The 25,851-nt window shown below is 45.2% G+C and overlaps 1 protein-coding gene across 1 annotated transcript in view; it reads left to right on the top strand.

Annotated features, from left to right (window-relative positions):
* The first annotated feature begins 2,317 nt into the window (after positions 1 to 2,317).
* Positions 2,318 to 25,851, top strand: part of galnt2 (UDP-N-acetyl-alpha-D-galactosamine:polypeptide N-acetylgalactosaminyltransferase 2) — a 41,343-nt gene continuing 17,809 nt past the window's right edge. The window contains exon 1 of the mRNA XM_079997910.1: positions 2,318 to 2,449. Coding sequence (XP_079854036.1) covers positions 2,354 to 2,449 — 96 coding nt within the window. The 5' untranslated portion in view covers positions 2,318 to 2,353. The remainder of the gene's footprint in view (positions 2,450 to 25,851) is intronic.

The raw sequence follows: 25,851 nt of genomic DNA, 5'->3' as shown, positions 1-25,851 counted from the left end.
AAATAAAATGTCTTGATATGACTAGTTCTAGTGCTATGCAACCCCTCAAACAGAATTTAAAATATTTTCAGTTACATTGTTTTTAGATATAAGGCTCCAAGTCAGACCCTCTATTTCCGCCAGTGAGACCGTAGCCCATTTATCATAATCTAAAATATGTTGAAGTATTTCGTGCCAAAACAAAATATCAAGTATTTTTTTCTTTTGGGTTTGTTTAGAATTGGTGATTACCAAGAGATGGTCCATTTGCCTTAAACAGCCTTAACATCTCAAAACATTTGATGGCACTGGGACAGAAACTGCTGTATCCGCTTTCATGCAGAATGCTTAGTAGCTGTTTGTTTTTTAGGTCAGTGTGATCTGTGACAGGAGGTGAAAGTCGCTATATGGCTTTCAGTCATCTTAACGTTGTTCATTTAAATATGCTCAGCTGATCCCCATGCTATTAGACCAAGCCAATTTTAGCCACAGATATGGATGGGCCCTCAGAATTTTGATTAAATTTGAATCTGTGAGAGTCTGAGTTGAGGTTATTATTTAAGAGTTTTAACAATTCACACTCTACTAATGGAATGACTGAGAGGCAATGTAAAGTCAAATTATAGTAAAATATCCTCTAATTTCCCTAATCAGGGGGCCCGAGCTCTGTGAAATCAGGCTCTCATCATTGGAAGCAGGCTCAATTTAAAAAAGTAGTGATTCTGGTTGTGGTTATTTTAGGTACCTGCGGTCTATTAGAGGCCCTATTTCAGGAATGAATAATTTAGCTTCCCGTAGCCCCGCCCTCACCTACCTGCCCTTGAAGTCAGCTCCGGGTGCTCATTAGGAGCCTCCGCAGGCCTGGAGGCAACTCGAGGCTTTCAACCGTCTCAAGTAATTACAGACAAGGATCACGACCGTCCTCTTCACCGAAACGCGAACCCGCACACTTCCACCCAGGCCCTAAGCCCTTTTTTGCTTGCTCCCGGCTACGTGCCATGGTGTTCTAGTCTGCCCTGTTCGGCGCTGGGCTGTTCTCCTGTGCTATTCAATCCTCCCATCAGGCTCGGCTGTGTTCCAGGGGCTTCTGTAGCGTTTGGTTATTCCATGTCCTTTCCTGCCCTGGTTAAATAGGAGTTAGATAACAACGGTTCTTATAAATCTATACGTAGAACTTTTACACAGTGGATGACTCTTCCTCTTGACGCTGGTCGTTGGACGGACAATGCTTTTGAGTCTCAAAGCAGAGACTCGAAATCTTCAAACTTCAAATCCTGCATGTGCTGCTATACGTTGTAAAACACTGCAAGCAGGACGGTCTTTAAAGTGGACATTACACGGCCACTCAGGAACAGGAAGCAAAACATTCTCCACTGCGAGCGAGAGGAAAAACAATATTGATCCCCACAAAGTTTTCCTAGGATAAACAGAAGGAAGTAAGAAGGGAGCTAGGGAGGGAATGGTAGGAAGTAAGGAGGGAAGCAGGAAAGAAAGGCATAAGGGAGGGAGTGAAGGAAGGATGTGAGGAAGGAAAGGTACACTAGGAAGGGGGGATTGATGGAAGGAATAAAGGGAAGAAAGGAACAAAGGAAAGAAGGCTAGGGAAGGAATGCGTGAGCTAGGAGGATGGAAGGAAGGAATAAAAAGAGAGGAAGAAAGGGGCTAGGGAAGGAACGAACAAGCTAGGGAAGGAAAGGAGGAATCAAGGGTGGGGGGGTGGAGGAAGTGAGAGGAAGGAGGAAAGGGAAGAAAGGATGACATAAGGGAGGAAAGGAGGGGGTGAGGAAGAAAGGAAAGCTGGGAAGGGAGGATGGAAGGAAGGAATAAAGGGTGGGAGAGTGGAATGAAGGAAGGAAGGAAGGGAGGAGTCATGGTGGGAGGGGTGAAGGAAGTGAGAAAGGAAGGAGGAATGGTAGGAAGGAAGGAAGGATGAGGGATGGAGGGAAGGAGCGAGCTAGTAAAAGAGGGGAGGAAGGAAGAAAGCGGCGAACACAGACGTAGTGTCCTAGCGTGGAACCAGTGAACTACAGCTCCGCTGCGTGGACCCCCCCAGTCCCTCCGCGGCCGGATCGCTTCCCCTGCCCCCACCACCCCCACCCACCCAGCCTAGCGCGGCGCGGCACGGCACGGCACGGCATTGCTAGCTGCCAGCACGGCCCTCCTCCCCGGCCGTGTGTGTGTGCCAGCGTGTGATTGGATTAGAGCCGGCTCGCCTTTTCCCCTCTAACCCGGTGATGTGGGCTCGCTGCTTCCTGCTCTCCCCGCTTGCTCTGACCGACTGACGGAGCGTCCTGCCCGGATACAGCCCGCCGGGACGAGCCGCCGGCCCGGATCCAAACGACGAACTCAGAAGACGGACCAAACGTAGCCCGCGATGAGAAGGAAATCGAGGATGTTGTTGTGTTTTGCGGTGCTGTGGGTCCTGGGGATAGCCTACTACTTCTACTCGGGGACAACGTTCAGCCGAAAGGTAGGACCGGACTCCCTCCCCTCGACCGTCTTTTCTGGGTCCATTCACCCCGCGGAGCCCTTGCTTCGCGGGGACGTGGGTTCCAGGGTGAAGCGGATGTGTTGCATCGCATTCGTTTTGAGTTACGAACCAGTCGATGCTATAAGACACGCGGCGACGGGGGCCTCTGCTGTTACCACTGGTCCGGCATTGTTTTTTTTGTTTTTTTTGTTTTTCCTGTCGAAATGTGTGTGAACCGGGACTGAGCGGCGGCGCTGGCCGGTCTGCACGCACGCACCCCCGCTGCGGAGCCCACTGACTCAGCCACCGCGCCGCCTTTCCAGCCGCTGCTTCCATCAGACGAACGACGCTTTACTGCCAGCGACATTTTTCCAGATTAACCTTTATCATTGTTTAAAAAAAAAAAAAAAGTCCAAAGGTATACGCCAATTATATGAACCAGTGTCTGTCACATGGGGCCGGGGCTTTGCCCGTCGACACCGCTGCTCCAGTAACTGGCAAACAAGGAAGTAGACATATCGCAGGGTCAAAAGAGCCTTTATTGTATCCTGTATTTTAAATCTCGGGTTCCGCACAAAACAAATCTATTAACTCACATATACACTCTACACCCATACCTACCTTTTGCTGCTTCAACCAGTCTGTGCAAATTAAAATCTATCCACTCTTCTTATGGTTATTAGTAGTATTAGATTTGGGTCCTGGATCTCATTTTACTGTTCTGGTAGACGTATCAACTACTGTTGATGATTTTCTCTCTCTCTCTCTCTCTCTCGCTCTCTCTCTCTCTCTCTCTCACACACACACACACACACACACACACACACACACACACTCTTTGACTGTAGATATGGGTGCATAGAGAAGTAAAAATACCTGTTTGACATTCACAGTATTACCAGTCCAGTCAAGGCATCGGTAAATCATGAATACAATATTTGCCTATCTCTATATCTAACTTCTAGTCTACAGGTGAAAGCAAGAATATGTGTATTTCAGGTTCCTATGTAGGTCTGTAGGAAACAGGCAGAGAGGGAAGGGGAACACATACAGGTGATGTGAATGTATCAAGTGCGTATGTGTACAGTACATTACCTGTGTGTGTGTGTGTGTGTGTTTCTGTACATCCTGTGCATTCACCACCTGTCTGCTATCTCTTCACTGTTTGCTTTCACTGTTTGCTTTTTCTTTCTTTTTTTTTTTTTTTTTTTTGCAGTCAACCAGAGCAGAGCTTTTTCTTTTCCATTAGTCTGATAACACCGTGGATGTGTGTGTTGTGGGTTGTGGGTGGCAGTGGGGTCAGACTCCGGGTGACACACACACGTTGTCACTGTTTTGTCTATTATTATTATGTTGTCTGGGTGGAAAGACTGGGAATCAGGTTTCTGTCGTTACACGGATGGTGGCTGGTTCGTTTTCTAGTAGGGTGGGTTTCATCGTTGGCTTTGAAGGGAAAGCAGCCTATTTTAGTGAAGTTTTTTCATACAGTCTTTTTATAATTGAGATATATACCATCACCTTCAAGTTGATGAAACTGGTTAAAACCGGAGGCCGTGTACTGTGAAGAGCCTGGTGCTACGATTTGTTTCACAATATCAGCGATAGGATTCGATAAATAGCCATATATTGTGATGCCATTCACACACCAATATCTTGCAATTTTACCGTCATAATTTGAGATGCCTTTTAAAAACCAATCAATGTGCGCTGACATACAGTGGAGTCGCAGATACAATACCTTATTGCAATAACGCTTAATGGGAATACAATCTTTCTAAATTGTCATTCAACCTTGTAAACAGGAATTGAATACAACAAACTAAAACTTTCCTAACTATGTTTGGTATGCACACGTTTAATTATTGATTGAGGAGAATCAATACTCCCTCAAAACAAAGAATTGAGATTCCCGAGTGTATCAATTTCTTCGTCTTTCAAGACCCGTAGTGGAATTTTAGAAATGTTTGGACATCGTTGTATAAATGACCCTTTCCTTATCGGTCGTCAAAATCAAGACCCACATTTCGTTTTGTCGGGTAGGCACTTCACTCCTTCTGAGCTGAACTCTACAAAACTCTAATTGTGCACGGGATGTACTCAGACAACTTTGCCACAAGTCACCTAGAAATGTCTTGTAAAAAAAAAAAAAGTGTGTGTGTGTGTGTGTGTGTGTGTGTGTGTGTGTGTGTGTGTGTGTGTGTGTGTGTGTGTGTGTGTGTGTGTGTGTGTGTGTGTGTGTGTGTGTGTGTGTGTTGGATAACCTGGCACCTCGCCCCGTTGCTCGTCTTGACACAACTGTTCTGGCTGTTTAACTCCAAATACTACAATAGAAAAAAAAACGAAGATAGTTGTTGGCTTGTGTTTGTTGCTTGCCTTTTATGTCTGTAACCTTTGACCTCTTTCCACCGGTCAAATGTGGGACTAATAACTTTGATGGGAAAGCTGTTTGTTTACCCTCCACTCATTAGGTCGTAGGTTACCTTCCTCCATCACTCCTTCCTGCTTGCAGCCGGAGAGTTGTGAGGGTGTCGGTTTCACTTTTTTCTTCTTGTGTCTCTGCGCGCTTATGCGTTGAACAGGCCGCGCAAGAGAGTTTCCTCTCGGAGGACAATAAACAAAGTAAATGCCTTGTTTAGTTGAGAGAATGTTATTTCGGCTCACAAGGATTGTAATATATTCTCAGCGTGAGAGCTCGGGGCTTCCAGATTTTCTGCCAACCGGCATAATTGCTTTGCTGTCATTCAAACGGCTGTTGCTGAGTAAACTAATAGAGAGGAACCTCTGCCAGAGGAATTTGTTAAATTGGCTTCCTCGGATGTGCCACACGACACGTTGAAATGCACGTATCCTCTCGGTGTTCTGTCTCATTTTTGGATGATTGCAGTATACTCTTCACTCCCTCCCGCTCGAATGGAAACAAATCTCTTTTGATGGGTAGGTATGGCTGCTGTGAGACGCTGAAACATCACCGAGTGTCTTTGGGAATGGCTTTGTTTAGGAACGGTTCTCTCTGGGAATGCTTCTCTCGTGCGTTTGAACTGCTTCGAATGTCAGCGCTGATATGACATTTTGGGTTTCTTTTTTCGCGTTTCTGACGTGCCAATAAAAATCTCTGCTCCAAAGTGTGCTCCCTCACTCTGGTGGTTGTGGGCCAGGATTTTCAGTGGCTGCGGATACTTAAAAAAAAAAAAATACTAACGAAAAGCATGCTCGTCATAGTCTAAAGCTTCACAATATACATACCATGGTTTGAGGGGGGAAAAACCCACCCAATTTTAGGTCCAATATTGCAAGTAGTTTCGTCTTCACCTTCTGGCTTTTTCTGCCGTTTGGTTTGGGAGGCGAAGGTGAAATCTCCTCGTTGGATCCCTCTTTTGCTGACCTTCGGCCGCATGACGGAGGTGGTGGAGGGCACACGGAGCCAGGGCGAGATGGTCCAGAACTCCGTGGGAAAACGAGCCAAAACTGATTTTATTATCAACCCCCTTATCCGCCTGTTTAGAGAACGATGCTAGGAACCGTAATTCGATTTACAAAAGCTGTAATCAGTGTTAAAGAGTGACTTTTTTCCCTCCCCCTCTCTCTCTCTCTTTTTCTCTCTCTTCCTTGTCTCGGTCTCTCCCTCGCTGAGAGTGGGGCACATATGTTGGTCGGATCCAAAATGGCACGCTGGCATTATATTAAGAGTTCCAAATGATTATGTGAAAGTGTTTGGAATGTCTGAAAACATAGCACGTGGAAAGTAGCAGGATGACCTACTCCCTAAGGTGAAATATCGTAGTATGCAAGCGCTGACCGCTACTTTAGTGTGCATTTCCCGCAATGCATTGCGGCGTCAAGGCACTTGCAAAAGTTTCTTCGCAGCGTTGTCATCAACCCTCAAGGTGTGTGGGTGTGTGTGTGGGGGCGGGATAGGTCATCCAAATTCACCCCGTTTTTGCGACGTAGCGCCAGTTTAGGTGGGAGAGAAGGGTATTAGTCGCACGGCGCCGCGGAGATCTCCGAAACCAGGAAGCCGCGGTACTGTGATCTATCTTTAATAGGAAGAAGAGACCTGATTACCGGCTCCCAGTTATTCAGGCGCACACATGACTCTGTTGAGTGAGGGTGTGAGACAGTCCTGCTCGCACACAGAGGGCTTTTACGCCGGAGAGCAGTTCTACTTGAGAGAGGTTGGTATCTCTAGCCCAGGGCCTGAATCCCCTGCCTGTTTTTGCTTGTCTTGGCCGTGGCTTCATCCATATCTCTGGATCTCCTTGTAGGCAGGCTGACACCCTTGGCTGAGCACATTTCTCCTCAAGAAGAAGTCGAGAAATTTGAACAAAATGCAAAATTTGCTGTCCTTGACCGAAGCTGTTGACACTGCATTTTAAATTCAGAGTAATGACTTAAGGTGTGTGTGTACTCGCAACCAGCAGCAGTAGCCTTCTCTGTCATCTGAAGCAGGACATGACATCACTGTGTATACACACACACACATTGCTTTGGAATAAATGCAAACGCACACACACAAGTTACAATTACACTGTGATTTCTTCTTGCGCTCGCTGCCAAACTCTGCTTATTCTCACGGATGGACTTGGGTAACTTGTCGAAGGCAGATGTTTGGGCTTTTTTTTTTTTTAAACGTTTTTCTTTTCTTTCTTTTTTTTTTTAAAGAGCCTCATTTCTGTGCGAGAGAGAGTGAGTGGAAATGATCTGCTCAGAGATTAGACTGGAGTGACAATAAGATTTCCACCCATTGTTATCATCAGCTGAACTGAACACTTCTCAAATGAAAATCAAGTGGTTTCAGGTGATTGTATGTCCTTCACAACGAGTGATTTTTAGGATATGTCTAAATGGTTTTTCTATGGTGCGGAGCTTGAATGAGTAGCACATAAGTACGAATTATGCATGCCGGCCTGAGTGCCTGACGGGGGAGGGCGGACAGATCTGTTCCCTTCTGGCTCCCTTCCTTCAGGGTTTTGAACCAATTTTTTTTTTTTTTTTTTTTTGTCACAAGTTTTCTGTGAAGAGCTTTGAGCTATCACTGCATTTCTCATCGCTGCTATGAGATTGTAAATAGTCGAGATAGGAGGGACAGACGAGAGGGAAAGAGATTGGGTAGAAAAGTGAAATCAAATCTGTTTTTCTGTGCGTTTTCACACTCTCTCTATTCGCCCGGGCAAATAATGAAATATTACTCAGGGAATATCACTTAGAAACATTCTTTCTTTCACATTCCACACTGTCTGTCGTTCTTTATCCCTTAGCGTCCCAAAACTGACTACCACCACACTTTCTTTCTTTTGGCCTATCTCGATCTCTCCCTTTGCCGTCTTCTCATCCTCCCTGGCAAGGGTGGCTTACTCTGTATCATCCCTCGTTCCTTAGCAGTTGGCAGCGGCTCTGGATTATCACAAAGAGCCCGCCTGTGTCTGTTCCCCTGTGATATGCGTAGAGACATTACCAGATGAAGGAGCAAATTGTATTTCTCGTGACGCAAGCAGTTTTTTTTCGGAAAAACCTTTCCACATCCGAGACCAACATTCAATGATGTGTTTATTAAAAAAAATAAAAAGTGGAAGACAACAGAGCAGAAGGAGAACCGTCTTGGAGCGAATTTTATGAACACGGTATTGTAGACGGGACAGAACAATGGTCCGTTGACATCCTCCGCAGGCACGACTTAACCTTGTGATTCTCAGCATTGGCTCGGCCTTTCGGGGTTATCTGGCTCCTTAAGTTATAAGGCAGCGCCGTTCAAATGTACCTGATATAAAAGCGGCTCTGCAGCAGTCTGCACACTTGATATCTCTGACCGTGGTAAGGACAGTTTAACAATCATAATTTGTAATCACTTTTTTTCCACGATGTTGAAATTGCATTGATGGATGACGGGTGGAGTGTATGCACATGATTCTTAAAAAGTAACAATTGCAGCTCACAAAACGCCGAGCGGGTTGCTCAGACTTGGACACGAGGTAGCGTGCATTGCGGAACATTACAGATGGGTCTTGTATTATTATTTAATAGTTCCAGATGATACTCTGTATTAATTCCACGTTCTGCTTCACAGTCTCTGTAACGGCAGTCGCGATGGTTTTGGGGAAGGCTAAATTGTTCCTTTGGATCGCGGAGGAGCCGTAGTTCGGCCTTCCCTCCCCGCCGTCCATGGAAATGAGGCCTGTGACTCCAGGCCACGCAGAACAATGGGGTGTTGGTGGCGAAGAAACGCTCACTAACTCAATACTGGCGCGTTGGACGGATCACCTCCCTGCGAGCCCGCCTGGAGACCAGGCTGCTAATCACCGTCTCCCTGTGTGGCTTTTAGTAAAAGCTCTCCCGCTCCGATAGCTCCCCGCCAGGGTCTTCCTCTCCTTCCAGTAGTGTCGTTAGGTGGTGGGTGGGGGGCGTTTGGCTTGGGAGTGTTGATGTTTACCTGCACGAAGGTGTCGACTGGATTTGATTGGCTTGTTAGTGATACGGGAAAGAAGAGGACGACGACGTAGGAAATTCCCCCTAAGTGTTGGCGTTGATAGATTTGGAATATTCTCTCCGCCATCTGTTTTAGATCGTAATGAGAAGTACCAATAAACTTTTTTTTATTTTATTTTTTTATTAATGTAGTTGAAGGACAAACGTTAAAACAGATTGTGTGTGTGTGTGTGTGTGTGTGTGTGTGTGTGTGTGTGTGTGTGTGTGTGTGTGTGTGTGTGTGTGTGTGTGTGTGATGTTTACACATGTTCCCATGACTCAAGACATATTTCATGGCCTTGTGATGTAATTTAACTTCCCACTGTCTCTCCAGCTGGCCATATGGTAACATACTCACGTCTGTCTCTCTTTCTCTCTCTCCCTCATGCCTTCTCCCAATCACTCCATATTTTTTCTCTTTCTCTCTATTCCCTGCTTTTTTTTTTTTTTTTTTTTTTTTTTTGTGTATTCACCAACCATTTAAGTCTCTCTTTCACGCTGACTTTCTTTCATGCTCACTGCTCCATCTCTTTTTGAAATAGATAAGAAATTCTCTCTCTCTCGCGCGCCTTCTCTCGCCCCGCCACCCAATCAACCGTATCAGAGGCGACTCCATGACAAGGGACTTCTGGGCCATTTTGAAGGCTTTTGCTGTAGTAAAATTATTATTTTTTTTAAATCACCCTCCTGTTTGATTTCCAATTCTTTATTTATTTTTTTTGGTCCCGGTGTTCCAACAGGGGTGGAGCAGATGTGATTATGTCAGATCCTCTTAGGACGTCTAAGAATAGCAAACTGTCTAACACCTTTTTAGCTTGGGCGGTTTTGGAGCAGCTTCCCCGCGGTGTGTAGTTAGTTGTGTTATGGCTGTCTAACATCATGTTGGAGAGAGAGAGGGGAAAACTTCCAGCCGAACGGATACCAACGTGGACCCGGCGGGGCGTTGGATCCTGCTGTAAAAGTTGTTTGACCCCTGACGAACCGTTCCCTCCTCCTCTCCTTTTCACTCATCTTTCATTCCCTCTGACCTCTTTCCCCCCTGCCGCCCTCCCTCTCTCTCTCTCTCTCTCTCTATTCAATCCAGTCGTGTTTATTGGCATGAATGTTTGGGAAAAAAACACCGATACGGCCTTGAGAACTCTATATAGCCATTACGACAAGAAAGAGACAGACAGATCCGGGCAGAAATATTCTTAAAAAAAAAATAAAATAAAAAATCTGTCCAGGCGTCTGTCTGAGACACGCTTTAATCAACATTCATCACGCTTCGCCCTCCACCATCTTCGGAATACAAATGAAAATCATTTTTTCATCATTTAGCCTGATGGACAAACAAATGGAATTGCTTTGGCCAAATATATTTCACTCATTGTTTTTCCGCCCCAGAAGGTTCACGTAGAGCTAATTATAGATAAATGGGACTGTCTAGGACTAATGGCCTAAATCGTCCCCCTATCAATCCAATAGTTCTTGCTGGATGGCTCGGTTACTCAGTTTCCCTTCTTGCTTTTGAGGTTGAGCAATCGGAGGGGGGGGGGAAATGGGATGAGCGGAAACGGACGTTAAAACCTCCCATTTTTCCGACTTGTTCCTCTCCCGTCTCCGTCGCGACTGTTTCTCGAACATGGCAGCCACTGTGGGTGTGGTCCTCACTGCCCCAAAAGTCCGACATCCTCCTCTAGAAAGCGCCGACTCAGCACTGAATAATTACAGGAGGAAAACGCATGTTTTTTTTTGTTTTTTAAACTTAGAACAGCAGTCAATTAGCTGTGATTCGCGTCCAGACATGGAGCCAGGAGGTTCTGAGTGGGAGCGGCTTGTCGCGTTCGTGCTCTGCGTCCTTTCCTCAGTGTCTGAAATTGTGCCGCCGCGCCGTCGTCGAAACGTTTTCGACGGGGGCCGGCACATAATTAGAAGTCTGAAGCAGTCTGAAGCAGTCTGAAGCAGTCTTCTGCGACGCGCAAAATATAACCAAATCAGTTACATAATGCATAGTTAAGAGGCTGCTGTTGCAACTCAGATGTCAGCGGACCAAAATAATGGATCTTTTTTTTTTTTTTTTTCCATTGCAAAAAAAAAAAAACAACCCCAAAAAAACTTGATGTATCTATTCTGTAAAGCCGGCATCCTTTCGGCGTAAACCGCGAAAGCCCAAAACGAAACGTGGAAAGAGCATCATGAAGATGTATGTGAAACCAAACCGCGACAGGAAACACGATGTTGTGGTAATGACGGTTTGTCGAGGAGGAGGAGGAGGCTCGGAACAAGGGTTGCAGTTTGCTTTAATTGCGCCAAGGATCCCAAAGCCGCGGTTTGAAATTCTCTTTTCTCTTCCAAGTTGAACAACATGTTCGACTATGTGATCATCCGTAATTAAAAGATTCCTCGCGCCAGAGTCTTCGAAATGGAGATTCGAGACTAAACTTCTGTGCGCTTATGCATAGTTTTCAACACGTCTGTGAAACCCAGGTTCTGCGGGCATTACCTTTTTTTGCATGTACGTTGCATATACATTTATAAATGTAAAACTTTTACGCCGTCAGTTTTTCTTTGGCTACACCCGCAACACCTGCACATTTTAGCGAATGAAATTTGCGCTCGACCGACGGAAGGAAAAACTGCACCTCCCTTTGGTGTGGTTACTTTGGAAATGAAATACGCCGAGCTGGAGAAACGACAGTGCAGCAGCGGCCTTTATTCCGACCGTTCCGAGCTCTGACGCCGCGTGAATTGAGACAAAGCATCGCGTGAAATAAGTGCAAGTGCAAGTGCAAAGTACGCTTCATGTTTTGCTAATTTTTATCTGTTACTCATTTCAAAAACTTCTGCGCAAATCTTTTTATTTTATTATTTTTTTTAATCCCCCTTGGGTCATAATGTTCTCACATAAATTAACAAGAGAACCGAACACACACCTGTGCTGTTACCCGTGACAGAAATCCACAGTCTTGCGGAGGGATCAACAGCATAGATCGCCAAAGAATGTTGTCCAAATGTCCTTCATCACATCAGTCTTTTCCCTTCACTGGCACACAGAGCATCATGAAAAGCTATGCATTAGAGAAGCATTCTCATATTGTTTATTATATACACTCTGTTAGTATTAATGTGTCTAAAGTGAATGTAAGAATTCTAACATTGTGCTTTGTCATGTGCCTCATAATGTGCAACAGCACATGAAGCCATTGGTTTGCACTCCGAAGAAACTAATGGATCTAAGATTGGCTTGGACTCAACACACACACACACACACACACACACACACACAGACACACACACACACACACACACATACACACACCTACACCTTCCCAGACTTGCATCCAGAAAGTTTTTCTCCTTGTATGGGAAAGAAAATATTTATAGTTGTAGCTGTATGGTTGTGTTCTCAGACTGGGACTCCATATGTATGAGGTAATGTGTTGTGATTGAAAGTTGTGGCTATCCGTTACCTAACATTGATAATCTCACTGACCAAGAAAATCGTGTGTGTGTGTGTGTGTGTGTGTGTGTGAAATTGATCACTATAAGCAGATGATTATTATAACCCCCCCCCCCTTATGCAGATTACCATCTAATGGTATCAATGGCTCTGTGGAGCTGTACACGAGAAGAACAGGGCTTTTTTTGTTCTGTTCAACGAGGAAACGGAGGAAAATACGTCTAAAAAGACGTCTTTTTTTGGAGAAACGGCGGTGGAGCAGAGATCGCTTCCTCTCCGTTACGTATTCACGCCCTTGTCTACACCTGCGTGTTTTTACGAATTTAAATAGATTTATAAACGGATAAGCAGATGCATTTTATCTCTAATTTTTATCTCTATCTCAAATTTAAAGTAATGTCTGACAGGATTTAAAGTGTTTAATGAAAATGTAAAATTGTGAGGAAATCCTTGGGGGCACCGCGCTGGTGCTATGCAAAATCCTGATGGGGCGATGGCACCGGCAAGCCCCCTCCTGCAGACGGGTTACCGTGAGGCAGAGTACCATGGGAGTAAGGTTTAAAAAAATATATAAATAAATATATATATATATTTGGAATTACCAAAGTTAAACATTATTTTTCAAGATGTCCTGAATGAAAAGACACAAAATTTACACTGTAAGCGGACGCCTTGATTCTTATAAGCAAATTACTTAAACGGCATTTGTATAGGGACGATTCTGGCCAAAGCTTTTTTGATCCGTAAGAGCGGTTGATCACTGTAACTGTGATCATTATAAGCGCTATCCTGTGTGACTACTTTTTGCGATTTGGTGCCGTGCATCCAGAGCGCAGCGTTGGCAAGAGTAGGTTGCTGGTCTGCTTGTCTCTTACATTAGCCCAGATTTAACCAAAATAAGTGATTTGCGGTAGTGCAAAAGAGTTACCCTGATAAAATACACAATTTGTGGCCACTTCTTTTCCAGTATAACATATAAAAACTTGCTGTGCTGTGAGCTTCCTGTTTTTATAAATGCTAGGAGCCAACATTTTAGTCAGGTCTGTGTCGAAAAATGGCAAACCTGTCCTTCAGCCAACTTGCAGATGAAGCTGAAACCAAATGGACGCTGCAGCTACGGAGGCGAGGAGGCATCAAAGGGGGCCGACGAGGGAGGGCGAGAACCCGGAGGGGCTTGCTCGCCACAAAAGGGTTTTGACAACTTAACTGGGGGATTTTTACCGTCCCCACCCTTCCACAGGCCTCCATATCTGCCACCCCTTCTCCTTCTCTGCCCCCTGAGAATCCCCTTTTTGCCTCCTCTGCTCCGCCACCACTGACCTACTTTTCTCCCTGCGCTTAAACAACACCGAGATGATTCAGCACTCTGTCTCACCCTTCTCTCTTTGCCCGTCTGTCTCTCCCCCTCCATCCTCTCCTCTCCCATGCCCTCTCCCTCCCGCTCTCTCTCTCTCTCCTTTTTTTTTTTTTTTTTTTTTTTTTTGTATTCCCCAGCTTTGTCCCGACTGAATGACTGCCGTTTTTCCCCCGACCCCAACACTTACCGGGAGTAATTTGTCCACATTATTCTCAGACCTCCGCTTGTCCATCTGCTGGGATGTTTTCAGGGTTTTGCGAAACTATCCATACAGCTAGAAAACCTTTCCTTTTCAGAGGGATTTATGCATTTTTTATTTATTTTTTATTTTTTGGATCCGTAATGGGATCTGGAGATTGGGGTTTGTGGGTGCCTGGGATCGTTAAAAGTCACTCGGGCACCATGAAGATCAGCTTTCAAACTCAATAACCAGAAATGGAGGGTGGTGGGTTTTACAAGGCAGGAGTGACACGAAGGTCTCCAACTGCACATCCAGGCCCTCCTCCCCTCTTCCTGTTCCTCTACACCTTTTATACTCTTGTCTCTGTCTGTCCTTTAGTCAATTGAATGCCTGTATTAACAACTGTAAATCAACATGTTTTCTATTTCTTCATTTCACCTTGCCTACCTTTTTTCCCCCCTTCTTACTTTCTTTTATGCACCTCCAGTCTTCCTCCACAAAGGCCAACAGAACATTAGTGTCGCTACGACAATGTCTGTAATGGACACTGTGAACCTGAGCTCTGGGTATTGTGCCTTAGACACGGTGGTCAGATGGTCATCTTGCCTTTCTGTTGGTATATTAAACTGACCGCAACACTGGACACCACACGCTGTATGGGTATCCTGATTTTCAAAAAAAATAAATTTGGATGCACTTCAAATGCACAGATCTTCGCCGTCGGCAAATTCACTTTTGGGCGCGCAGAGAATTAGTTTGAAGAACTTTTGGAAGTAAAGTAGAAATGATTTTGTCTCATCTTCTCCCAGTGCCAGACCCAGCGACTTAACATACGGGGAATCGATCGTTAATCTGCGTACCTTTCTCCGCGTACTTTTTTGGTGTGGTGGGGGATGGGGTCCTCATCCAAACCTGCCACGGAGCATGGCTGGGGAACAAGTTGCCACAGAGCGGAGAGCAGCTTGAACAGACTTTAGAGGTAGCCGCTTCATATATCGCACAGAGGTCTGCAGGGTGGGCCTCCGAGGTAAATCTTGCGGCAAAATAACTTTGGTCGATGTCTCCCCTCAAGGGCATCCGGACATGACGGGGGGGGGATGTATTGTTGTATTGTGTTGTATTGATGTTAAGACGACCGAAGCAACCTATCACTGGCGAGGTCTGCTTTCTTCGACATCTTCAGCCTATGAGGGGATGCCTCCCCTTATACGCCGGACATGCTCTGGTGCATCAGGAACCGCTGGGAGGAGGATCCGCGGCTTCATGGTTGAGCCGGATTTGCTTTGACAGCAAACTACACCTGCTACTGCCAACGCTAATGCCTAAATGTAGGAAAACTCGTCTTCAATCGTTCGGCTGATGATGACAAACTCACACTCTCGGTTGGAGGATGAAACCCCCCTCAACATCATGAATGAAGAGTTCTTCAAGGATGTCTAACAGTTGGTGAGGTAATACCCCTCCCATGCCGCAGTCCTAGATGACGTCCGCCCCACAATCAGGACCAGGATCAGCTCGACTCTTCCTATAGGCGAGATGGGCGCATTCCGAGGGAGGGGCGCGGAGAGGGAGTGATTTGGGTGGATGGGTCGATGGCACTGACAATGCACGCCCCAGCGATGTGCGCAGGGGCGATGGGGTTCCTGCGATCGGTGCGCCAAAAAAGTTTGTTTTTATTTTGGATGTTGGTTAATTTATTTTACGCCTCCTTATGGAACGAAACCGTGTGTAATGGGGACACATTCTCCATGACTCTCTCCCCGATCGGGGCGCACGGAGAGCCGTGTCCGGAGGCGGACGCATTTTATAAGCTCCTATCTGTTTTATCCTGTTATTATAATGCACACTGACAAAAAAAAAAAAGACTGCTCCACTTGAATCTCAGAGTCTCGGAGTTCTGACTGATTCGACTCGTCGACTTTCCGCCCTACACTGTATTGACAGATGATTTTCTTAAATAAGAGAGAGAGAGGGGGAGAGAGAGGGAGGGAGGGAGGGAGAGATGCTCAGAGCTGTCAAGTAACCACTTGTGATCGGATCTCGCTTCCCCGCTCTATATGCAAATCTTATGATTATAATATAAGCTCCTAGAGAAAGATTTAGATTGAATTTATTTCCTTAGCTTCTTACTTCTATGGAAAATGAAAAATGTAAACCTAACTAAGAATTGGAGAGGTTTTTTATTTTTTATTCTTATTCCCCCTCCAGCCAGCGATGCACCGTGCGTGCGCGCTGGTTCCTGACTCCCGTACCTGTGTTTTTATTTAAGGTCTATTTATTTTTGTTTGTTTCCTGCATCAATTAAGTGAATTTCTTTTAAACACAACTGAGTTTGTGCACCGTCCCGTTCCAAAAAAAACCCCATGCAAGTCTCCTTGTTGCTTTCCGTTGCTATGGGACTTAACTTAGTCACAACTGGATGTTTTTGTGTATAAACTTGACTTGTAAATATTAAATCCCGCACTTCCGTGATGGGGAGACACATTTGCCTCATTACATTACGTTCTTCCGGATAAAATCATATATCGCCCCCAGCGTTTGCCGTTTGGAATTTTGTACTGTCGCCAAAGCCTAGTGGTGACGTGACGGAAGTCAAGCATTGTTTACTTGTTCAGCCTTAAGCTGTAGAGCAAGTTTTTTAAATGGATATCTTCATTTTAATTTAGTCATCATCTTTCCACCGAGGCCCCATCCCTCCGTTCTGTCACTCCCACGGCACTTCAGACGGGCACTTAACAAAGACTCTGAGACTGAATTAAATCTATTTGAGTTGTCTAATGCTAGGGTGTGTGTGTGTGTGTGTGTGTGTGTGTGTGTGTGTGTGTGTGTGTGTGTGTGTGTGTGTGTGTGTGTGTGTGTGTGTGTGTGTGTGTGTGTGTGTGTGTGTGTGTGTGTGTGTGTGTGTGTGTGTGTAATTTGATTTGTACTGAATACCCCCCCTACCCTGGTTTTCCCTGTGTGTGAGAAATGCAGATGGGATTTCAGGACAGGGGCCAGCCCACACAATCGCTCCATTGAGCTGTTGTACGTCCCTGGAGTGTGTGTCATTCTTTCATGCATGTTCACTCCAACCCAGAGCGAACTTGTCACAGTTTGCTCTGTTGCAGTTGGAATCCCCAGTAAGGCGGAGGTAAAAAACAGTCATACGCAGGATGTATGCCAGACGACAACATTTATCCTGTCTTATCAATTATTTTTTTAAGTCGTGGAAAGATCATTTTTCGGTCAATGGTTGTGGCGTGGGAAGAGAGAGCTCGCCCCACCGGCTCATGGCAGTGTGGGATTATGTCACCTTACAGTCTGCGCAAACCAGGACTACTGATAATGGTAGATATTGTAGGAGGACTCACACAAAGCAAATATTTTTTTTAAGACTGGTGTGACTAGCGTCTCCGTCCTCCAGTCCCCCCTGGGCCACACCAGATCTGATACATCACCGCCACCACCGCAAAATCGGCCCCGGAAGCGCCACGTCATTTTGTCGATTTAAAGGTGGCTCCGTCTTCGTTCCGTCGACCACGCGCTACCGGAAGCAGCGCCCTCCAGACTTTGTCTCTGAAACGAAATATTGTGGAACGTGCCAACGTTCAACGGGTTCAAGTGAATCCTCGCCTACGTTTTCAACCCTTTGCTTTTCATTTCATTCGCATTTGGTGGCTGTTTGTTTTATGAATGTCGTTGGATTAGTTCGAGAGATTAGCTTTCGTTGTTTATGTTTCCCATTTGCTGAAATTGACGGGCACTAGGACCCCGAGATCGCCTGAGCTGCCCGGCCAGCTGCCCGACTGAAATGACGCAAAACACAACTGAAATATAACGGGGAATCCAGAACAACCTCCCAGGTCTCAACTCAGATCTAAAGCCCATTCCTGGGTGTGATATTTGTTTTCCTGCTGGAATGATAATATTTTCTTTTATATAAGTGAAGCTTAATCGGTTGTGGTGGGGAAAAGTAAGCCACGTTAGGACCGCCCATCGGCGATTTTATAGATGTGGTTGATGCATACCGGGCTTGGTAATTCAATATTTTCACTAAATACATCTTTTGAATGGACCTCTACAGGAATCTACACTCCAGTTCACGATTCGTGCCCGGAAAAAAACTTAGCCGAGGCGTAAAACAACGTGACGCCGGTGTGTCGCTGCTGGTGTGGCTCCGGGTGTGAGAGACCCGAGTCGAAAAGCTAAACCTGTTGCTAAACATCCTGACTGTTCTTCTCTGCAGCCCGGACAGTTTGTTTATAGAACGGTGTTCTTCTCAACCGCTGTATAACAACCACATAAACACAAGAGTCAAAGCTTCTTTTTCTTGACTCTATCCCCCGAGACGGATCCTAAAATAACAGAACCGGGGAAAAGTCTTCCTCCGCTTATTTTCCTTTCCTCGTTTCCAGAAGGTTTCTCTGTGACTCAAGGACCTCGCTTGTGCTATCACTGAATCAGACCCCATGTGCTTATTTTGTGCCTTTGGCTACAAACTAATGTTGGCTCTCCAAAGAAGCAAGCAAGGATTTAGGCCATTTTAAAAATAAATAAATAAATAAATTTGTCTTCCCGTCTACGCGAAGCTGCGTGACTCGGCCGCACACCCAAAAGCCCTCTCAGTGGGAATCTTTTGACACCCGGCAGGAACCATTCAGTGATATGGTGGGGGGGCTCCAGGGAGCACAAGCTTTTACTCACCGCCACTGTGATTCTGCACCAAGGTTAACTGTCGCCGGAGATCAATAAGCCCGCCACCCTCATTCTTCTCTCCCAGAACCCGACTTTCTATTTGCGTACTTCCTCTTTAATCTTCTCTCCCCTCACTCTCTTTCTCCGTATCTCTTTTATTGTTTCTCCTCAGCCACCATTTTCCAACGCGTTCCCTGTAGGCAGCGTTGTTACGACCCCTCTTCTACCCTTCTTTCCACCCCAGGACACATTGTCTTGGTCGCCATATCCTCCCTCATTAGGCCTGGAGGCGGACCGGACAGCTGCTGGAGGGTTTAAAGCGGCTTTCGGGCACCGAGATGGGGGGGTCGTTGAGTATCACCGGACGGCCCAGGGTCACAGAATGACCACAAAGCTGGGGGGCAAGGAAACAAAAAGGTCCTTTTATCTGTTCACTCCGGTGCCTGCCGCGCAGACGTCATCTTTGAGGTTGTTTTGGAAAAACATCACACCGGGATCATTCAGGAGTTGCGGACCCGCCGCCGCTCTTCTTGTCTGAGACGTCTCGAATGGAGAATCGGAGTGAAAGGCCGGCCCGATAAGACCGCGCGAGTCGCCCTTTTCGTGGAGTAAACAAACGCCGCGTTTCGACGTTTTGCCCGTCGGACCCGAAGGAACCGATGAACCGGTGTCCTCGCAGCGTGCTTCGCCCGTCCCGAAGATTAGTGGTCAGCGTGCGTCACACGCTGGACATGCCTAACAAACGGGGCATATTTTGTGTGGAAGAAAATATGGGTTGTTGATCCTAAAAGAGGTTCACATCATTTGTCTTCTCCAACAAACTCCTTGAAGTCGTCCTCCACCGGTCGTCAGTGGTTTTCAACCTGGAATGTATTTGTTGACATACAGTACCCCACAACACAGATTGGGGAAAGCGGCCAATTTTATTTATTTATTTATTTCTTTTTTCTTGTTATAAATCCTCAAAAGTCACAGCATAACATCTCAACCCTAACAGAGGCTCGGTGTCCTCAAGGAAATTCATCAACTTTCAAAAAGCCAGTCTGATTTCATGCCTTCGAGGTCACAAAAAGCCCATTGAGGTCATTGCGAAATCTCTTTCGCATTGTTACCCGGTTTTGGATGCGTGTTCCCCAAATGCCATATTCTGTGCTTTGAGTTTTCATCAAAGCCAGGTGATTATCCCATTGAGACGGGCTCTGAGCTGCAGCTTTTCATGCGAGATGAAATCCATCTGTAGGCAGAAGAGAACGGAAAACGAATCGCGCAATCCCAGAGAGGGTAATTGTACTGTAAGTGCAGAGTCTTTGTATGTTTTGTGAATGTGCGTTTCTGTCATTTTATATCTCTGTCGTCCCCACTGTCTTCCTACTACGAATCAGAACTGCCCGCACCACCCCGACCGCTACATGACCTTATTCTCTGTTAATCGTTCACTTCAACCATTCAGTTTCGAGTGAATTAGTCTGAAAGAAAGAGGCTCCATTACACAAATCTGTGCAAACTCCGTAAAAACCGAACCTTTTGAACCCCTGACCCTTGTCCCTTCGCCTTAATGTACGTGTTTTCCCCGATGTGGATAGTCGCTCAGAAGGAAGGCGGGGTGGGGCATAGGGGAGAAAGGCTCGCGAATAAAAATAAATTCATTCATTTGTGCAGCACGCCATAAAACCTTCGATGGAACAAGGAGACATTTATGAAGGACGTGAGGCAGCCGTCCAGTGCAGCGCTGTCTATTTCCACTCTTGCTGGCGAAGTTGTCACTGCTACTGTGTACTTTGGCAAATAGCCCATTGTTCTTTGGAAAAAAATAAATAAATGAGAAATACTGCAAAAAGAGTTTAAACAAAAATGATGACTTAAGCCCTATGTTGGGGCTGGATGAATTTTGTTTTATAATTATTGGGCTGAATGCCACAGTGGTGATCCTGCCATCTTATTCCATCCAAGAATCACAGACAAAAACATTAAAAATTTTAAATGAACAAGCAATCCTACTGTTACCATTCACCATTTACTATGTACTATATACCTGTACTTTACCTCAGTGTACTCACCATCTGCCCATATTGGACTGACAAGTTTTAACCTAGTCGGCTGCACAAGTGCTCTCACGGTTAACTTCTGTTTAAAATTGACATTTATTTTATCTAACTTTTCTATTTGGCTCGTCTGTCAGTGTCTTTAAAAATGTGAACTTCTTTGAGTTATAGTCAAGTCTTATTTTATCCTGACCTTTACAAATGTCTCTCAGTGCCCACAAAGGGGCGCACGCACATGCACGCACGCACGCACACACACACACACTGACAATTTCATAGAGAGAAACAGTCTTTTGCTTGTGCGGTCATGGAGCAGCTATGGTGGTTGCTGCTCCACCTGTGATTGAATGGGGCGGAGGAGAGCGCGACGAGGAAGAGCAGAGCCCCAACCTGCAGAACAAGAACAGACACTTAAAGTGATGAGTCAAAGGCCTAAAAATGCAACAGAGCGATGGAGATGATGAAGAGGGGGAGGGGAGGGGTGGGGGTGGGGGGGGGCTTATGTTCCTTACAACGACAACACGTGCCGGGCTGGAAGATGTGGAAGGATCTGGTATCGCTATGATCTCGGGAAATATTACACTACTTATTCAACACACACTTATTCAAAATCTAAGATAAAGTGAGGTGACGCGTTTTATTAATCCCGGGGGGGAATTCAGTCAGTGGCAGCAGCAGAAGTTGACAGAACCGTTGACGTTTTAAGAAAATAGATGTAGACAGAAGTCAACGGGGAGTAGCACTTGTACGGCTGACTAAAGTACAAGTATAATGCAATAGTACATATATCTCATGTTAAATCGAATGAATATTAAAGAATCCAGCTGAGGTTTGTTGAACTCCACCGTACGATAACTTTGATTTCAGGCCAAATCTCCAGTTTCCGAATGACCTCCCTCCCCTCAAATATTCCGGAACTCATATGATCGTGTCACAATGTCTTCCTTCTTGTTCACGGTTGATCTGACTAAATGGAGCCGTTGTTCCGACTCTGCGGCGCTTTCTTTTGATCTGTTGCCTTGCAGTTGAGGTGTGGCGGCAAGAAGCGTTGATTTGTCTTCTGTTGCTCAGGTGGGCGTGGCATCAGCTCTGCTCATCCTGGCTCGCACATTAAAGTGCCTTGTACGGTCAGTGAAGCAGGGGATTACACACGAGGTGTTAGGTCACTTCACACGGCCGACTGGGAGATTAAAGCATCGGGTTTTAAGTCATTTAACGCGTCTGATTAAGTCCTTTAGTGTGTTTGGTATATCTAACAGGGCTGCGCGATATATCGTTTCAGCATCGTCATCGCGACATGCAATCGTCACACCGCAGGATGTGCAAAGTCAAGGCAGGCAAATGAACTCAAACATGTGATGCTACAACTTTTTTGCTGCTCGACACAAAAGGGAAAACACGCACGGTTCATATTTTCCATGACTAAAAGTCTGTCTGATAAAACATCATTAGCTCCGATTTAAGGGTTCTTGTTGGAGTTGGGTATCAAGGACCGGTTCCAAGTTGGAATTCCAAGTTGGACACGTGTATTTGGATTCTGCTTATCGGTTCCTAACTTTTGCATATTTCGGTCACGCTCCCGACTCGCACGCCATAGGTCGCTCTGGCGTGGTAGCGGACGGGCAAATGGAAAAATCCATCCAATGAGTAGTTTCCCGAAGCGCCACATTCCTCGATGTCTGTTTACATCGCTTTCACTAAAGCACTGTGACGTAAAATATTGCCGTAAAGCAGTTGTACTGCTGATTTGCGACATAGTGATAGAAACAGTATCACAGGGGTGTGATGAACCACGGCTGACCGTCGCTAACACTCTAAAGATGGCTTAGCTTTACTAAATTTAAATGTCTTTTTTTTTTTTACTAATGTTTTTCCATTATTTGTAATTGTTATTGTTGATCATTCCTTATAAGAATGAGTCATTTTTATAAATGAGGGGAAAAAACCTTCCTGTGACAGTTGACAATGTGTCAAGAATAAAGATATTATTTTAATTTTCTATGCAGATGCACTCCCCTATAAAATCACCCCAATCATTCTAGAAGGATTTGTTCTTTCCAAATAGAACTATTCAAATCAAATCAATTTGGTGAAAATTTGTGAATTTTTTCACCACATTATATATATATATATCTCTCTCTCTCACACACAGGAAAAAAAAAAGTATTTCAATGTCAGTTTTTTCCAGTATCATGCAGCCCTAGTATAGAAGTTTAAAAGTTTGCTTATTTTTCACTTTGTTTCCTGAACCAGACCTTAAACGTCACTATTTATCTCATATCTACTCTCATTTCCAGGAGACACATAGAACAATAAAGACAAATCTGTGGTTTTCTCCTGAGCTCTCTCCCACCACTCACAGTGGAAACAAGTTACGCTCCTTTTCAAGATCCACCGGCACTAATGCTTAATGATTAGCAGAACATCAGTTTGATTGTGAAATGAAAATCTGATCGGCCGTGTGGTGGTGGCCCAGGTCCCCCACAGCATCCATGCAAAGTTTGGAGCCGATGGGACCAGTGGTGGCGTGGGGGCATGGTCCTGGACCTCCGCCTGATGGTGTTACCTCTTCAGGATTCTCGTGCGTGCGTGCGTGCGTGTGTGTGTGTGTGTGTGTGTGTGTGTGTGTGTGTGATTTGTTCTCTCTAGGAAAATGGATTTTAACTTCAGTTAGACAACCTGATCAGCTGGAGCTATAGATATGTTTATTCATCGCTTTGAGTGGTTCTTACAATATTAATGAATCTAGATTCAGTCGTTTGATAGGATTTATAAAAATAGCTGATGGATGGTTGTAAATCTGTATTTCCCCTCTGAGTGCACCACTAATGCTGCCAGAGGGGTTTAATTCCTACTGTAGGCATGTTCATATTATAAATGTGAACGCTTATAGGTGTGTGTGTGTGTGTGTGTGTGTGTGTGTGTGTGTGTGTGTGTGTGTGTGTGTGTGTGTGTGTGTGTGTGTGTGTGTGTGTGTGTGTGTGTGTGTGTGTGTGTGTGTGTGTGTGTGTGTGTGTGTGTGTCTTAATGTTCATCAAGTGGAAGATGACTAAATACCCCTCTAATACCCCTCACTCCCTTTTGAGCTGGATTCCTTTAAAGTGTATAATTCTCTTTTATTTATTTATTATCGAACATAAACAAAAATGACTTCCCCGCCCCCTCGAAGAGCCATTTTTAGGTGACCTGTTGTGTTCACTAGTGATTGGAATCTTTAATGTAGTATTCTCTGTAGAGTATCGAACCTAAAGCGCAAATGGCATGGTATTGACTACTTAATGGTAGCTGAGGCTTTTTTGGCCACGGGTTTGACCTTCGCGTACAATATATAGAGGTGTAAAGCGTTTTTTGGGTTGTGGATTTGCATTAATAGGAAATGCGTAGACAGTGCCGTGAATGGAGGCATAAACTTACGTGTTTACGTTAGCTTGTGTACCAGGGAACATGCTTGTGTGTGCGTGTGCGTGTGCCTGTGTGTGCCTGTGTGTGTGCCTGCGTGCGTGTGCCTGTGTGCGTGCGCAGTGTGATGTGTGATGGTGAACTCTTGGCAGCTAGTGCTGGTAATCTATCAGTGGATAGAAATGTGATCAGATTACTGTGGATTATTTTAATGACTATAAAAGCCTCGGCAGGACTAGAAATCACTTGCACAAACATAGAAAATGTCTGCAGATAAATGTGTAATATTAATGGCGCGCCGACAGTTTATTGCACCTATATACTGTATGTGTAGACATCTAAGAGCCACACAGACAGACGTCCAGCCGTTTCCATCCCATACCCTTCATGTGACAATAGAGAGGCTGCTGGTGTTTCCTATTTTATAGCATAGTTTTTCGGTATAGGCCGATATTCGCCTTGTTGACTGTCATCGGCATATCGGCTAATAAGACATAACAACAATATCATTCACTGATGGCAGCGGCCGGTGATTTTATCCAGTGTTTCCCACACATAGAAAATATAGTTGGGCAGGCCGCCCAGGGTATATTAACGGCCGCCAAAGTATATTTGGCGACCCATTTTATTTATTTATTTGTTTTTGTTTTTATATCCATCTGAGAGAACGTCGCCATCGACGATTTTAGAAGACGCAGACACGGCTCTGCAGTGCTGCAAGCAGGAAGTGATGCTGTGTTCAGGGGAACTTCGAAAACATCAGTATCGGCTGTCGGCCAAATAGTTATTTTAAACATCGGCATTGGCCCAGAATTTCACAATCAGTGCAGTAGTGAGTTTCACTATTCACACATGCAGCTGCATTCCAGAACATTTCCCTTTTGCGCCTTTTCACACGTAGCATGATCACGCTGGATAGATGGTGCAAGGTAGAGTCCAGCAGAAGTCACCTGGTGCAGCCCGCACCCACCGCATGGACAAAGCTCATTCACTTATGTGCACAATGATGATATATGTGGGACATTCTTATAAAAAATAAATCATTTCTACTGAAATACTGCACAAAAATTTTAGACTGTCATTTGCAAAAAATCGGCGATTGGAGTCTGCCAAGAAAAATCATGATCGGTGCATTCCTAATATTCAATAAGTTTGCGAGACAATGGCCCTTGGTAACCTTTATGGCAAGATGTTCAGCCAGACCACTATATACCGCTTCGAGGCCCTCCAGCTGAGCTTTAGAAACATGTGCAAGCTAAAACCATTTGTTCAAAACAGTTATGTTTTTTGTAGAGAAGCACCGATTCCGCTGTTTTTTGTTTTTTTTTTTTGTTCCGATTCCGATACATACACTCACTGAGCACTTTATTAGCAACACCTGTACACCTACTTATTCATGCTATTATCTATTCAACCAATCGTGTGGCAGAATTGCAATGCATAAAATCATGCAGATACGGGTCAGCAGCTTCCATTAATGTTCACATCAACCATCCGAATGGAAAATAAATGTGAGGTCAGTGTTTTCAACCGTGGTCTGATTGTTGGTGCCAGACGGGCTGGTTTGAGTATTTCTGTAACTGCTGATCTCCTGGGATTTTCACACAACAGCCCCTAGGGTTTACTTAGAATGGTGGGAAAAACTTAAAATATCCAGTGAGAGGCGGTTCTGTGAACGGAAACACCTTTTTGATGAAAGGTCAGCAGAGAATGGCCAGACTGGTTGGAGCTGACAGACAGGCAACTGTACCTCAGATAACCACTCTGTACCATTGTGGTGAGCAGAAAAACTTCTCCGAATGCACAACACATCAGAGCGTGAGGCGGATGGGCTACAACAGCAGAAGA

The sequence above is a fragment of the Zeus faber genome (assembly GCF_960531495.2).
Source record: "Zeus faber genome assembly, chromosome: 3".
NCBI classification, from domain to species: domain Eukaryota; kingdom Metazoa; phylum Chordata; class Actinopteri; order Zeiformes; family Zeidae; genus Zeus; species Zeus faber.
The sequence above is the reverse complement of the archived record's forward strand: the minus strand, read 5'-3'. Positions and strand labels throughout refer to the sequence as shown.